Source organism: Pagrus pagrus (genome assembly GCF_965226575.1).
Source record: "Pagrus pagrus genome assembly, chromosome: 10".
Taxonomy (NCBI): domain Eukaryota; kingdom Metazoa; phylum Chordata; class Actinopteri; order Spariformes; family Sparidae; genus Pagrus; species Pagrus pagrus.
The window spans coordinates 21,323,699-21,336,843 of NC_140194.1; the positions used below are offsets into that span (position 1 = coordinate 21,323,699).

General features: G+C 44.6%; 1 protein-coding gene across 1 annotated transcript in view; it reads left to right on the forward strand.

Annotated features, from left to right (window-relative positions):
• Window positions 1-13,145, forward strand: part of met (MET proto-oncogene, receptor tyrosine kinase) — a 73,355-nt gene that overhangs the window by 16,927 nt on the left and 43,283 nt on the right. The window contains exon 3 of the mRNA XM_084365446.1: window positions 10,455-10,658. Within this exon, the coding sequence (XP_084221572.1) occupies window positions 10,455-10,658 (204 nt within the window). The remainder of the gene's footprint in view (window positions 1-10,454; window positions 10,659-13,145) is intronic.

The following is a 13,145-nucleotide window of genomic DNA, read 5'->3' on the forward strand; positions in this document are numbered from 1 at the left end:
AAATTGGCAGTGACCTGTGGCCCCCATCAACCATTTCAACATCCTGAACACACAGATATCAAGTAAACTAGCCTGGATTTCTTGCCCAAATAGAGGTGGACAACACGTCAGTCCAGTGGAAGGTCTCACCTCGGCTGAGGACTAATCCCCCCCATTCAATTCAACCAGTAATCCCCACACAATGCAAGCAAAGGATTGTGCCTGGATGTGTACTCAAGTAATGGAGGCAAATAGAGAAGAAATCCTCCTCCCCACCTCTCCTTCCGCACACTTGTATGGCTTTTATCACCCCGCTGCGCTCCCAAACAATGCACCACAAACAGAGAAGCTATCAAGTCAATCCCCGGGACAGTGCTGATATTGTCTCCTGCGGGCTTTGATCTTATCGTCCTCATCGGTGATCTGGACTTGAATCATGCATAGGAAGGCAAGCTCACACCTGAGAGGGCTGAGCAGCTTTTTCTCGGAACTGAATGATGTGTTTTACGGTTAAAAGACTGATTTGTGTCACCAGCTGGACTCTCTTGGAAGCATGCTTCTCCTATTCCCTTTTTTTAGTTTTACGGTAGCCTACTATAGAATTAGTTTTTGTTAGCTTTGCAAGCCTGACTAAATTGTTGTTTTTATTGTTTTGGGGGAAATGATTACCAGTTTGCTTTCAGGTTGAGAGACCACTGTTATTGTTAGGTTGCATCACACACCTTTCAGCCTGCACATTCTTCAAGTCAGACATGGAACCGAGCCCTCATCGTGAAGTCAGCACACTGAGATCCTCCAGTCCTGAGCATTAAAAATTCTGGCTTCGGGCCTGGTGGCTCAGTAAGTGAGCGCAAGCAGATGCAGCAAAATTATTCAGAGCCCGATCCCTGAAGATCTTTGATATGTGTGTAAAAGTGTGTGAGAAGGAGGTTGAGCAACACTGCAAAGCCAGATGCCAACCTCCAGGAGTTTTACAAGTGTGAAAAAGTAGCACAATGAGGCATTGTTGCCGTCATGGTCAGCTCTCTGAGGACAGAGGCGATGCTGATTTGTCTTCTGTTTGCTTCGTCATGCACGCGAGAGGCTCTGAAGCACCAGATTGGCTGCCACCTGCGAGCTCTCACGACACGCAGCGAAATAGTTTATGGTGACTTCATAAAGATCAGCTTCTATAAAAAAAAGTCTGTTTTCTGAAGTGTTTTGATGAGGGTTTGGCTGTTTGTGTTTCCACTGGACTTCACAATTATATTTAGCTCTGTCGGTTTCCATGCAAAGCTGCTGGAATATAACATTTGCTTTTTTGGTGTCACTTGGTGAAAAGGGACAGATATGAAAGGCCGCGCAGCTGAGCAATAAAAGGTCGAATCCCTGTGAAGGACAGTCTCTTCCACGCCGCTACTTTCAGATTCCCACTCTCGCGCTGTTGCTGGCGCTCCGCAGTCGTTTGTTTTTCTTCATCTGGCTCTGATCTGAAATCCACTACGAGTACGAGCGCAGTGTTTTTGCCAGCACGACGCCTGCCAGTGATCTCATCCAGTCCAGGACCTTGCTGAGATGACGAGGCCCGCGTGTTTCAGACCTAATGTTGACCCTGGCTTCGATAAGCTGCCTTGCTGCTGAGGCGCAGGCCAGTGCTGTTTACAACCTGAGGTTATCTGGCTGCTCCTCAACGGCTGCTGTTGGGCTGCAGCTCTCCAGCTGCTGCTGCCCTGCCTCTACCTCTCGACGAGCCCCCGCACTTCTCCCAGATAGAAAATTGCCTGTCAGATGTGAAAAAAATGAGAAGCAGAGAGAGCCACTTATAGTCAGGCAGCATGCTTTAAATGGTAGTGAGGAGGCCCGAAGAGCTGTTTTTTGGCTATTTCTGCTTACAGTGAAATCTTCACTGCGAACATTCTGCCAAGTGTCTGCACCGGTGGATGGATCTGATTATTCCAGACTGCTAGGAAGAAAGAATTCTGGGAAAAAAAGAGATTTGGCTGAATAACTTTGAAAACTGTCAGTTTGTATCTTTGAACTTGTGTGCATATACTCGCTTCTAATTGAATATCCCCCTCCTCGACATAAAGGCCCAATCATCTTGACATTTTCAGTGAAGCTGTTATAACTTCCAAACCCCCCTCCGACTGCAGTAATCAATGGGAGAAGGTAACGCTAAGGCTAATAAAGTCATGCCAGTAGATGATTGGTGCTAACTCTCTGAAGCAGCCCCGACGATAAATCAGCCCTCACTCGCTTTACGTTCATGTGTTTCTGTAATTAAGCGCACATGTAGGAATGGCTGCTGCTTTGGACTGATCGCTCCACTTAGCTGTCACATCTGAAATTGATCTGACCCCAGAAAGACATTAATGCTCTAAAATAATGGCCCGAGAGAGTAATACGCAGGCTGAAAAAGCAAGGCATGATGTGGCGCTCATTTGCACCCTTGAAATTACCTCATGTCATTTCTCATTTAGTTACAGTGCAGTCAGAAAGTATTTAGACAGTGTGTTGGGGGATGTTCACATCCATATTCATCCACGTTGTACTTGTAGCTCTTTTTACCCCTCGGGACTATATATATATAAAAAGACCTGTGATACCTCCACCATTCATCTAATGCGAATGTAAACTCCTCCAAATAAAAGGTTTGACCAAAGTATACCTTCTCACGCACATACCCGTGGTGGTATCTAGCTGTCTAAATAGTTTTCGTTATACAGTATATATGTCCTGGTTTTTAGATTTCTGCCTTCTCCCAGCGCAATGGAGGTAAAAAATTACAAGCAGAGTCTTTTTGGGACTACTTTCTACCAGGAAATCTCCTCACAGTGAGGACAGTGGATTGTTCTGAGTAACCTGGATGTGTTTTCCTCATTTATTGCGGTGAAGGCAGAAATATCAGAGACATATCCTTTAAAACCTGGACCAATCAAACAAGAACTACCAACCTGTAAAGCAGTGGTTCCCAATCCCCGGGCCATGGACTGCCAGTGGGCTAGGGAGCATTTGCAACTGTGCCGTGAGGAAATGATATGACGATGGATACCAATTATAGGAAACATTAGGCTATTCGTGCAGTAACCACCTTAAACTTGGAGTAGTCTCTGTGATGCATCTTTCCTCATTACTCTATATCACACCCACAACAACAGGATGCTGATTTCAAAGTACGAGAGGTCATGAACACACAAGGTGTGACCAGTCCCTCATGAGCTCTTTCTTTTAGACAACTTGCTCGCGATCAGAGCGAGAGCAAGAGGTAGAGGAGTTAAAGATGACTGTTTGACTTGCGTTATTACAGTTAAAAGTTCAGTCCTCCCATTCATTTTGAGCGTGGGTCGTGCGTGCAGTAGTTCTGCGGCGAAAAGTTAAAAACAGAATCAACTTTTGGAGAAACACAACCTGATGTCATGTGGCCGATCAGACTGGCTGCTGGACAGTTGAAGCTATTTACACTGAATTTATTACTGAATTTATTAAATGACACTTTCAATAATGGTTTCTACTACGATACTGAACAATGGAAGTTTTGTATGTCCTCTCATGACACGTGTTAAGGTGAAGTGGATACTTTCAGAGTGGCCAAAAAAAGACACATGCACAAACATTCAGAGGTCCGCCAAAGTGCTCCAACTTTCTATGGTGTTGCTTGATGCCTCAAACAACATAACGCTGCCAGGAGACTGCCTGAGCAGGGAAGGAGAAATACTCTGCAAGGTTGTTGGAGAAAGCTTGTAGCTCTTAAGTCGGGAGCTGTAAACTGAGTTCCAGGCCTAAACGATGATACTCTCCTAGTTGTGTCCTCCCAAATCAACGCAAAACACTGCATTAATCACTGCAACACTTGATTTGGTCTATATACAGCCTAAATCTTATTTCAGTGGTGATACCCAGCGTGTGCAACTCTGTTGATATGAAAGCAGCCTACAATGAAAAGAAGAGCTGTGTACTAGAAAAAACACAACACGAGAAAATTCTGGTCATTTTAATGTAAGTTTGACCGTAGTGTGAGCTTACTATCCTGTGTCAGCATCCTCTGAGCAGATGTCACAAACATCGATGTGACCTCAGTCTTTAAACAAATAAAAGTCAGGGAGAAACGTGTGAGTCCGGTGGGAACGTTTAACTGTATGTTTCATGCGGAAAGTGCAAGCCAAGCATGACAAGCTGAGGTTTATATGGTGTAATGTATCTCATATGTCAGGAGTTTTTATGAAACACCTAGGATAAGAGTTAACCTAGTATTAATCATCAATGGAAAAACGACCCATCTGTTATGTAAATACGCCCGAAATTGGCCTTATTGAATAATTTTAGAAACTTTTCCACGTGAAAGATATTCTCTCCTCGTATCTCATCTCAATCTGCGAGTGTAAGAATGTATTAAGGAGCTGACCTCTCTAATTCCCTTTGATCTGCAGACTGTAACTTAAGCTACTGTGTCAGTCTGACCGAAATGTGGATTTTGCAGGGCAACTCTGGAAAGCTCATCTGAAGAATGTGCTGTTGCCTTTAAGTAGAATCAAAGAGGTTCTCAGACGGAGCAGAAATAGTGTCTTTTGGCCCCCGATCACCGAACTCAGCGGTCCGTCATTCTGCACCTTGTTTAGAATTGCATAAATCCCCGAACTCCGAGAAGAAGACGAGGAAAATATGTTGAAAAGAAGCCGCTGTGTCAAGCAGTGATGAAAAATCATCCCTAATGCTGTTCTGAGAGATGATATTTTAGTCTCATATTGGAGGCAGAGGATGCAGGATCATCATTCACGCAGCCCGGTTTCATACAGTGAGGGTGATTTAGTGGCGCTGAGAAGCTGGAAGCTGCATTGTTCCTGTGTGGGAGACTGGGGAACACACACAAACACACACACACACACCAGCAGATTATTTAACTATTAGAATGGGCCGTGCATGTGTGTGTTTGTGTGTGTGTGCAGGGAGGTAAAGGAAACAGAAAAAAAGAGAGGAAGGTGGTCAGCCAGGAGAAGAATTGAAGGGGGGTGATATGGCAAAATTTTACTCAGGACTGTGTGGAGGACAGAAGGCGAGACAGAGAGGAGACATCTGTTTAACATTTTACTAGATCCTTTAAGTCCACGATACCATTTGACTCTAGATTTTAAGGTCAAGATTCGATTCAGTGTTCGATTTAAACATTTTTTTTCAGTGCTGACAGCTATGCTATTGTTAGAGATCCACAGATCATTTGTTTGGGCTCTGCCGATGATCTACTATCAACTTTTCTCAAATTCTTCTTTGAAAACATAGATATTTTACAAAAACAGTTTGACTTTATGAATAATAAATAATATGTACCAAAAAATGGAGATTTTGAGAGTTCAACAGAAAAATACGACCCTTTAGATTCAACAGTAAACCACAAAAGATAGGAATTCAGTTTTTTAGAAAATTCGGTTTCTCAAATTTGTCCAGGGTGAACCCTCCTACCAGGCAAATCAATAAAGGATCTCTGGCAATTTAATCAGTTCTGTTGAGTTCAGTTCAATTTTTCAGTTTATACTCTTCTCAAAGAATTGAATAAAGGATCTTTGAAACTCTCAAAGCTAATTTCAATTGATTTTCAGTTAGAATCCAAATTGCTACACCCCTACATTTAATAATTATTTATCAGTGTCAGGGCTGAACAGGAGAATATCGCTCTGCAGTTGGTGCGTGAGAATTTCTGGTTTGTTCAAGGAAGAGATTTTGCACAGGATGTGATTTGATTGTTTGAAAAAAAAATGAAAACAATTACACCCTGATCTGTGAGCTATTTTGGATTGTTGTCTTTTGTTGTTTTTTAGTTCTTGCACATTCTTGTGAACAAGAAATGAAGCAAAGTCAGGCGATTAAAGGGTGTTTCTTCCCTCAGAAACACTTTCCGAACACCGGCTCAAAGATTGTCTTAAAGTAAGCATGGACTCTCAAATGACATGTTGTGAGCATGAATAATGTAAAGGCTGCATTCCTTCAAAGGAGAGCATTCAATATCTCATCATGGACACATAAAATGGTTAAGGATGGGTGACTTGAATATCTTTGGTTAAAATAATGCCTCAGCCATGTTTAATTGCATATCTATGTATTTTGAGGACTCGTGGGAGAAAGTTGTTTTTTTTTCTTTTTCAGAAAAAAGTCCAAATGGATGTAACAGAGTCTGAGTTATTCCCTACGTGTATGGTTAGAATCCAAAAACACTGGATCCAGAAAGTGGATAGTTTGCACATCGTTCACGAGCGGAGCCATGACCTTTCAGTAGTTGCTACGTGCAGCCTTGAACGAGAGCAAAAGACAGTTGTGGACATGAAGGATGTCTTATGGAAACCAGTGATTTAAGAAACCTCCAGTTTGCTGCATTGCTGCAGTGAGCCGGCCACGCTAAGCGACATAATGACGACTGTCATTTCCAGGACGGTGTCTAGTTTGGAAAATATTCTTCTATGCTAAACGCATCCCAGATCCCATCTGAGTGTCTGCTACCTGTAGATATAACAGTCAGGAAACAGGAAGTTGACAACAAAATATCATTGTAAAATGTGTCCAACTTGAAAAAAAGAGCACAGGTTTTGTTTTTTAGCCTATTTTTGTCTATTTTTGCAAAGCCAAAGGTCCAATTTTAGAATCAAGTATGTCGACCGGGTTTGTAACGGTGTTTCAGAGACTACAGTGCGTCTGTAGAAAGTTCCCACTGTCTCATCTGACATCTTCATCTATTAGACTAGACACTGGAGCTGAAAACAATGGTACCAATATTTTCTGCCAGTATTATCAGAACTTCATCACCAGAAACATTAAAACATGCAGTAGATGTACAGATTTCTAGAAAATGTGTCCCTACAGTCTTCTTTAAGTAAATGTAATTTGCTACCAGTCACTCTGTATGATGTTTAATATGTCTAATGTTGCTATAATCTCCACATATCATTCTCACTCCACTTGTTTATGTGTGAGGGCCTCAGAGCCCCGCTGTAAACAAAGCTAGTCCTGCCTGGCGTCTGAGGGGGGCCACTCGAGGGCGAGGCCAGCTGCACTGTGAGCGCCAGGCTCTGTCCTCGGCTTATTGTCAGCTTCTCTCCCTCCCTTAACTGTCCCTAACACTCTGACAGTCCCCTACAGCAACACACACGCACATTAACACATGGCTACATATGCTCGGCGCGACCAGCCACCTGTGTACTGTGTAGACGCACACACACGCCACGGTCATTACAGCCTCTGAGGGTCAGGTTGCAGAGTTACGTGCACCCAAAGTCCAGGTGGAGAACTGTAATGTGTGTCCCAGCATCACCACAACAATGGACTCCCCCCCCCTCAACACACACATACACATGCACAGAGAGAGAGAGAGAGGGGTCTATATGTGCACTCTGCATTCCTTTGCATTTCACTTTCTCTTAAAAATGCATTTCCACACACCCCAGCGACAACCAAACCTCTCCGCTGTCTGGAGCGCACAATTGCACACGCAATCCGGAGGTCAAAGGTCTGTTATTCCAGTGCGGGAGCCAGCTGAGCGTCCAGCAACGAGACAGACTTTGTGCATGTGTGCAAGTCTGCTAACTCTGGCTAAGCCTTCGCAACATGATGTGTATTTTTGTACATTAGCGAGAGCGCCTTTACCCTATTTTTGCACGGCATTGACAGTGTTTGTATCCAAACCCTCTCCTGGCAGTAACCCAGTCCATGGTTTATAACTCAGGCATTAGTGTGTCTATTCACACGGGACCCAGGGGCCACAGCGAGAGTATGAAAACGACATTAGACCACGCGGATCACCTTTCACCCCCCTCTTGACTCTCCTGAGCTGTGCCGCGGGGTTTAGGAGCTCCACGACACCGAAACTCTATCGCCGTGCCGTTGTTTTGGGGACAATGGCTGCTGGGGCAAAAGGTGTTCAATATTTCACACATCTGCCCCACGGTGCCTGTTCTACGGCTGAAAGACACGTTCACAAAATGGCCTGAGAGATGTAGAACATCAGGAGCACTTGCCAACGCCGTAAATCTCCCAAAAGATGAATGAAGAGAAGGGTGAAAAGTTTGCTTCATCTCTCCTGATTTTTTTTTCTGTCCATCAACTATTGTTTCAATTCTGTGGTTGCCAAGTGACATTGGTTTAAACTTAAACTTTAATGAACAATATACATTTAATTGCTTTATTGAACTTTATGTAACACTTTGTTCGAGGAACCTGTTTGCCTCCATGTGACGTCCTCTAAATCTCGGTGCCAAGAAGCAGCCATGGATAACAGCAGCGGAGCTTCAAACGAAGCTTGTCAAAACAGTCTTTCCACTGTCCAATTTCATTGCCTTGATCCTCAGGAATACCTTAGCCGAGGCAGAGGAATGCCTCCAAGACCCCTCTGGCCCTCCCTCCCATCGTCCTGCTCCGCTTCAACAAACACCCCAAAGTCCTGTTTGTTTGCTCTGAAAATAATCAGCCCACGGTCTGTTTTTTGAGCCGCGTGGCATAATCTCTCCGCAGCGATGACATCTCTGTCCGCTGCAGTTTTGAGAAGTGAGAGGAGTTTTGGACGATTCCCATGTTTTTCATATGTTTTCAGTGATAGCTTAGTCTGTTCTAGACCGTAATATCGTAAAGGTGAACTTAAACACACGCGGGGTCACACATCACAGGCAGCCTGTCCATCGTATTTGAGGAAAAGACGTCTCGTCTGCTCGCAAACCCTCCTCTCCTGCTACGTGTCCATATCTTTATCCAACTTCAAATCAATTTCAGTCACAAAATGTCATTTCTTGTCTGGACTGCGCCGTTTCTCCACTCATCAATGCTGAGTAATTCAGTGCAGACCAGCTTGCCGCACGAACAACCTGACAGCTGTGCATTTGGCATAAAAACATCCAACCTTTCAGCCAGCTTTCAATTTCCTCCACATTTTCCCTGCGCTTGACTTAACCATTGTCTCCCTAACTGCAGCCACTGGCCTTGAGGACATTTAATTTAACCAAGGTTTGTTTCTGCGTGCTTGTCAGTCAGCCAGGTTTCTCTGCTTTCCTCGGCTTTCCTCTTCGTGCGGTCCCGTTCGTCTCGACTATGCAATGTCACCGAGAAAGAAACTTTTTTTCTGATTTATCGCTCGACCATTGTTCCCCTCATCTTCAAAGCGTCTACACTAAACAAATGATGCAGCGGGTTTCGCAGAAAACCCACAAATAATGGCCTTATGACCCAGGGAGTGCTTGAGGTGGAGGCAGAAAGAGATCATTAGTCTGCAAATGATTAAATGAGCTTTGTTTGATGCAACAAGATCAACTATTACCCCTTGAGTCACAATAAAAGGTCGAAACTAAGGTCACAAACATCTCTCTGACAAAAGTTTCCTGCTAAAACTGAATGCATTTGTGAGATACTTAAGGCCGTCCACGGGTCGTCATAATCGTTCTACCTGCGCTCCCTCCCCCCTCCTTGTGACTTCAGTGAAGGGGTGGTCATCCACTGAAGCTGAGAAAACAACAGAAAGCTCAGGCCTGGTCAGGCGGCCAGGTCAAGGACCTTAAGAGCCACAAGAGGCCCGCCACCCTCTGGGTCATTAATAATTAATGAAACCTGAGGCTGGGACAGGAGGCCATGACTAAACACAAAAAGAGCCGGAGCAGCGAGAAAGCAGGGCTGGGCAGTGAGAGGAGAGAGGGAGGGGGTTACTGATAGAGAAAGGGCCCTGAATCCAGCTCTGGCTCCAGCACAGCCTGTGCTTTCACTGTATGCTCCAAAGGCTCCAGACACAACAATCTGCACAGCCGAGCGACGCTTGAAAACCAAAGAGGGGAGCTGGAGGGACAGATTGTGGTTAAAACTGTGCGAGGAGACGGAAGTAGAGAGAGAGGAGGGTGGAGAACGGAAAAAAAAAAAGTGGGGTTGCCCAGTCGGAGAGAGAAAAAGCAACTCGTGGAATGAAAAACAGCATGAATGTCTCCTCGCTGTTTCCCATGAAATCCTGCCGTCCGCGAACTTCTACCCAACAAAGCGTGCACTTGCCCTGGAGGTACTATCGCGCCGAGACCTCCATTACGAGCACAGCCTGATGAAAGAGTAGCTAAGGGGGGCTTAGGAGGTTTGGCTCTTAACCCTCCCCCATCGGGCCAGATATGAAAGCAGATACTTAAACATGATATTATATAATGGGCAGTTTTTAGAGAGCAGTCTGTTTGGATAAAGTGATCCAATCTTGCTGAAGATTCCCAGAAAGTATGATTAACAGTTCATCATCGAATATCTGTGGCAATCAGCAGTCTTTATTGCTTGTTACACATGTTTGTTCTTATGCAGTGCTACTACTATTAAGTGGCTGTTCTTCAGTGTTAAACATGACCACACTGACATTTCTTGGCTGCGCTTTATGCCATATCAATATCATGCTTGTAACCGCAATGAAAAGCACTCTCTCCACTGTTAGTCTCTCTTTATTTTGTTATTCTTGGAGCACACTGCCGGTTTTTTTTGTCTAACTGATGCCTTTGGTTTCTCTGCAGACTTCATCAGACGACTGCGACCCGCATGAGGGAATCCACGAAGGCAAAGAGGGCAAGTACCGCCTGCAGGTGACCCAGTTTGTCCAAAGGTTGGAGTTCTGGCACAAAGAGCTGACCAACACCTTGGTAACCTCTATCACTGTGGTGCCCATCCATGGCCGCGCAGTAGCATACCTTGGCACCGCCGACGGACGCCACATCCAGGTAAATCACTCCTTTGTTTACACTGAATCTCTTTGAAAGGCTGACAAGAACCTCATTTGCATGGAAAATACTAGCAGTTAGGCATAAACAGAGACCCTGAGGCTTCAGTGGCCGGTGCGGTTTCCCTCTCTCATTGTTCATGTAAATGCGGCAGGATGTTGGTGCGTGACGAGTGAAAGCGCTCTGCTGGAGACACAACACGCAGTCAGCTGCAGGTGCCTCTGCTGCAGGCAGGTCGGGGGAGACTACGAGCGCAGCAGCAGGGCCTTTTCTGTTTGCACAATTTGCGTACCTTTGACCTTTGCTTAGTGAGCCTCCAAAAAGCCCACGTTCCAGTCTGCCATCTGAGCAAACACAGGCCGTTTTGCCGATCATTGTACAAACCAACAGTTGAGGGAATTAACTGTTTACTGATCGCTGGTTAGCCGCTTTCAGCGTCTCGCACATGACCTTTCAGAACGGCTTATAGGGGATTTTAGTGAGGTGAGAACTTGAGTTAGGGTGTGCCGGTGACTAGAGGGTACTAGTATTCACATCTTTGCACATTGGCTTATATTAGGTATCATGTTTAAGGAGTGTTTGAGAGAATACATGACTGCCTCTGCTCACAGGAGGGGGCTTCATTTTGTGAGATTAAATGATGTGGAGCAATGATTCAATTTCCCTTTGAGCTATTTGTCTTGGATTTGCATGTAAAGACTAAATTAGAATCAGAAAAAATAAATAATAGACCCAGTTCTGAAGTAGAGGCCACCCCATAACCTTCTCGCTTTCTTCTGTGAGGTTAAGTGAACTCTTAACCACTCTTCCTTTTAGCAGGCACTTAGTAAGTAAGCACTAATTTTGTAATTTGCAAAGGTTTCTTGGACAATATACATACAAGTCTTTCAAATATGATCATTATAATACTTTTCAAACAATGCTTGTATGTCATTAAAGATGTCTGAAAGAAAAACTTTCAACCAAATTTTCTCCAGTTTTACGTCTAGATACACAAATCATCTAATCAGTGTCAAGAATATGTTTGCATGACTTTCCAGAGTTAGACCTAACGTCTTTGCTTTTACTGCCAGCGCACCTGCAGTTCTAATGTGGATTTGGCCTCTTTGTGATCTATTAATTGCAATATTTTGTTTTGAAGAGTCATTTAAGTGCTGATCGTCAGGGTGAAATATAACGTTTTGGCAGTCAACTTAATGAAGTCAGTATGACCAGCCTGTGACTCACCGTAGACACTTTCCCACTTTTTTCATGTGGTGTTTAAGTCTTCTTTGGCCCGTCCACACATGCATGCAATGGTCACAGCTGCACAGTAAAGTGCATCGAGTGTCGCACCGGCGCATCAGTATGGCGCTGGACCAAAAACTGCGACGAGTGGTATGAAACGCATGAAGTAGACGCTGAATTACCTCACGTGTTTTTGAAACACAAGAATGAAAAGACAGGCGTGGAAAAAAAATAAAGGCAAGAGAGACGTGGAAAAAAAGGGTCGACAGCTGCACGGAAAGGGAGGGGAGGCAGGGATGGAGGGAGGGTAGAGACGTTGGTAGTGGGGTGCGAGGGGGCTTACAAGCCGAACAGCACGCTAATGGTGAACGGCGGGCTCCGCTGACACGTTCCCTCGCACGGCATTTTCTACTCGCTGAGCGTCCCGTGCAGCTGTTGCTGTGTGTTTGCCCTACCATCAGCCCCCCCTCCTCCCGGGCCCTCCTTCAGTTTTTTTTTTGTTTTGTTTTGTTCTTTGTGGTTGGCAGCATTGGCTGAAGTTCATTGTTTTAGACGAAGGGTTTTAGAAGGTCTGAAGAGGAGAGCAGCTGTCCTACAGCGCAAGACTTTCCATTTCATCGAGTGTGTTCTGCCCATCATTGAGACAGAGAGGGAGGGGAGACAGCGACTTCTGACGGAGTGAACTGAACACTTCTTAACCCCCTTAGCTATCAGATTAGTAAATGTCATAGAGAGGGAGAGTGAGACCAGTTCCAAGAAGCGGAGAGCAAGAAACCAAGAGAAAGGAATAATTACAACGGACAATGACAAGGTAGTCGAGAACCTGGAGGAGAATGTGTACAAAGAGACAAAAACGTTGGCAGTGATTTTGTTTTTAATCCCCCTCCTCATGGAGCTTTACATTTTCAAACCATCCAGTACAACTAAAGCTTGCAATACGGTGTTTTTTCATAGCTTTGTCTCTTTAATAATCATATCAAACTCACCAAGATGCAATAATGGCTGAGTCCTGAAAATGTGGAAATTCACCAGATGATAGCACTGGTTTTAAACATGCTGTTCCTGCAGGTTAGCCAAACTTAAGGAGAAAAATGAACAGTAAGATTGTGACCCAAAAATCCATCACAGGCTGACTTCCCGGTACAAGTTTCACCTGCTGTTTGTACTTGCTGAAGTTGTGTGGACACGATCAGGCACATGCCTCTCAAACGAGGGATTATTTACCACATTTCAGGTGGGCTCACTTTTGGGTTTTTTTAG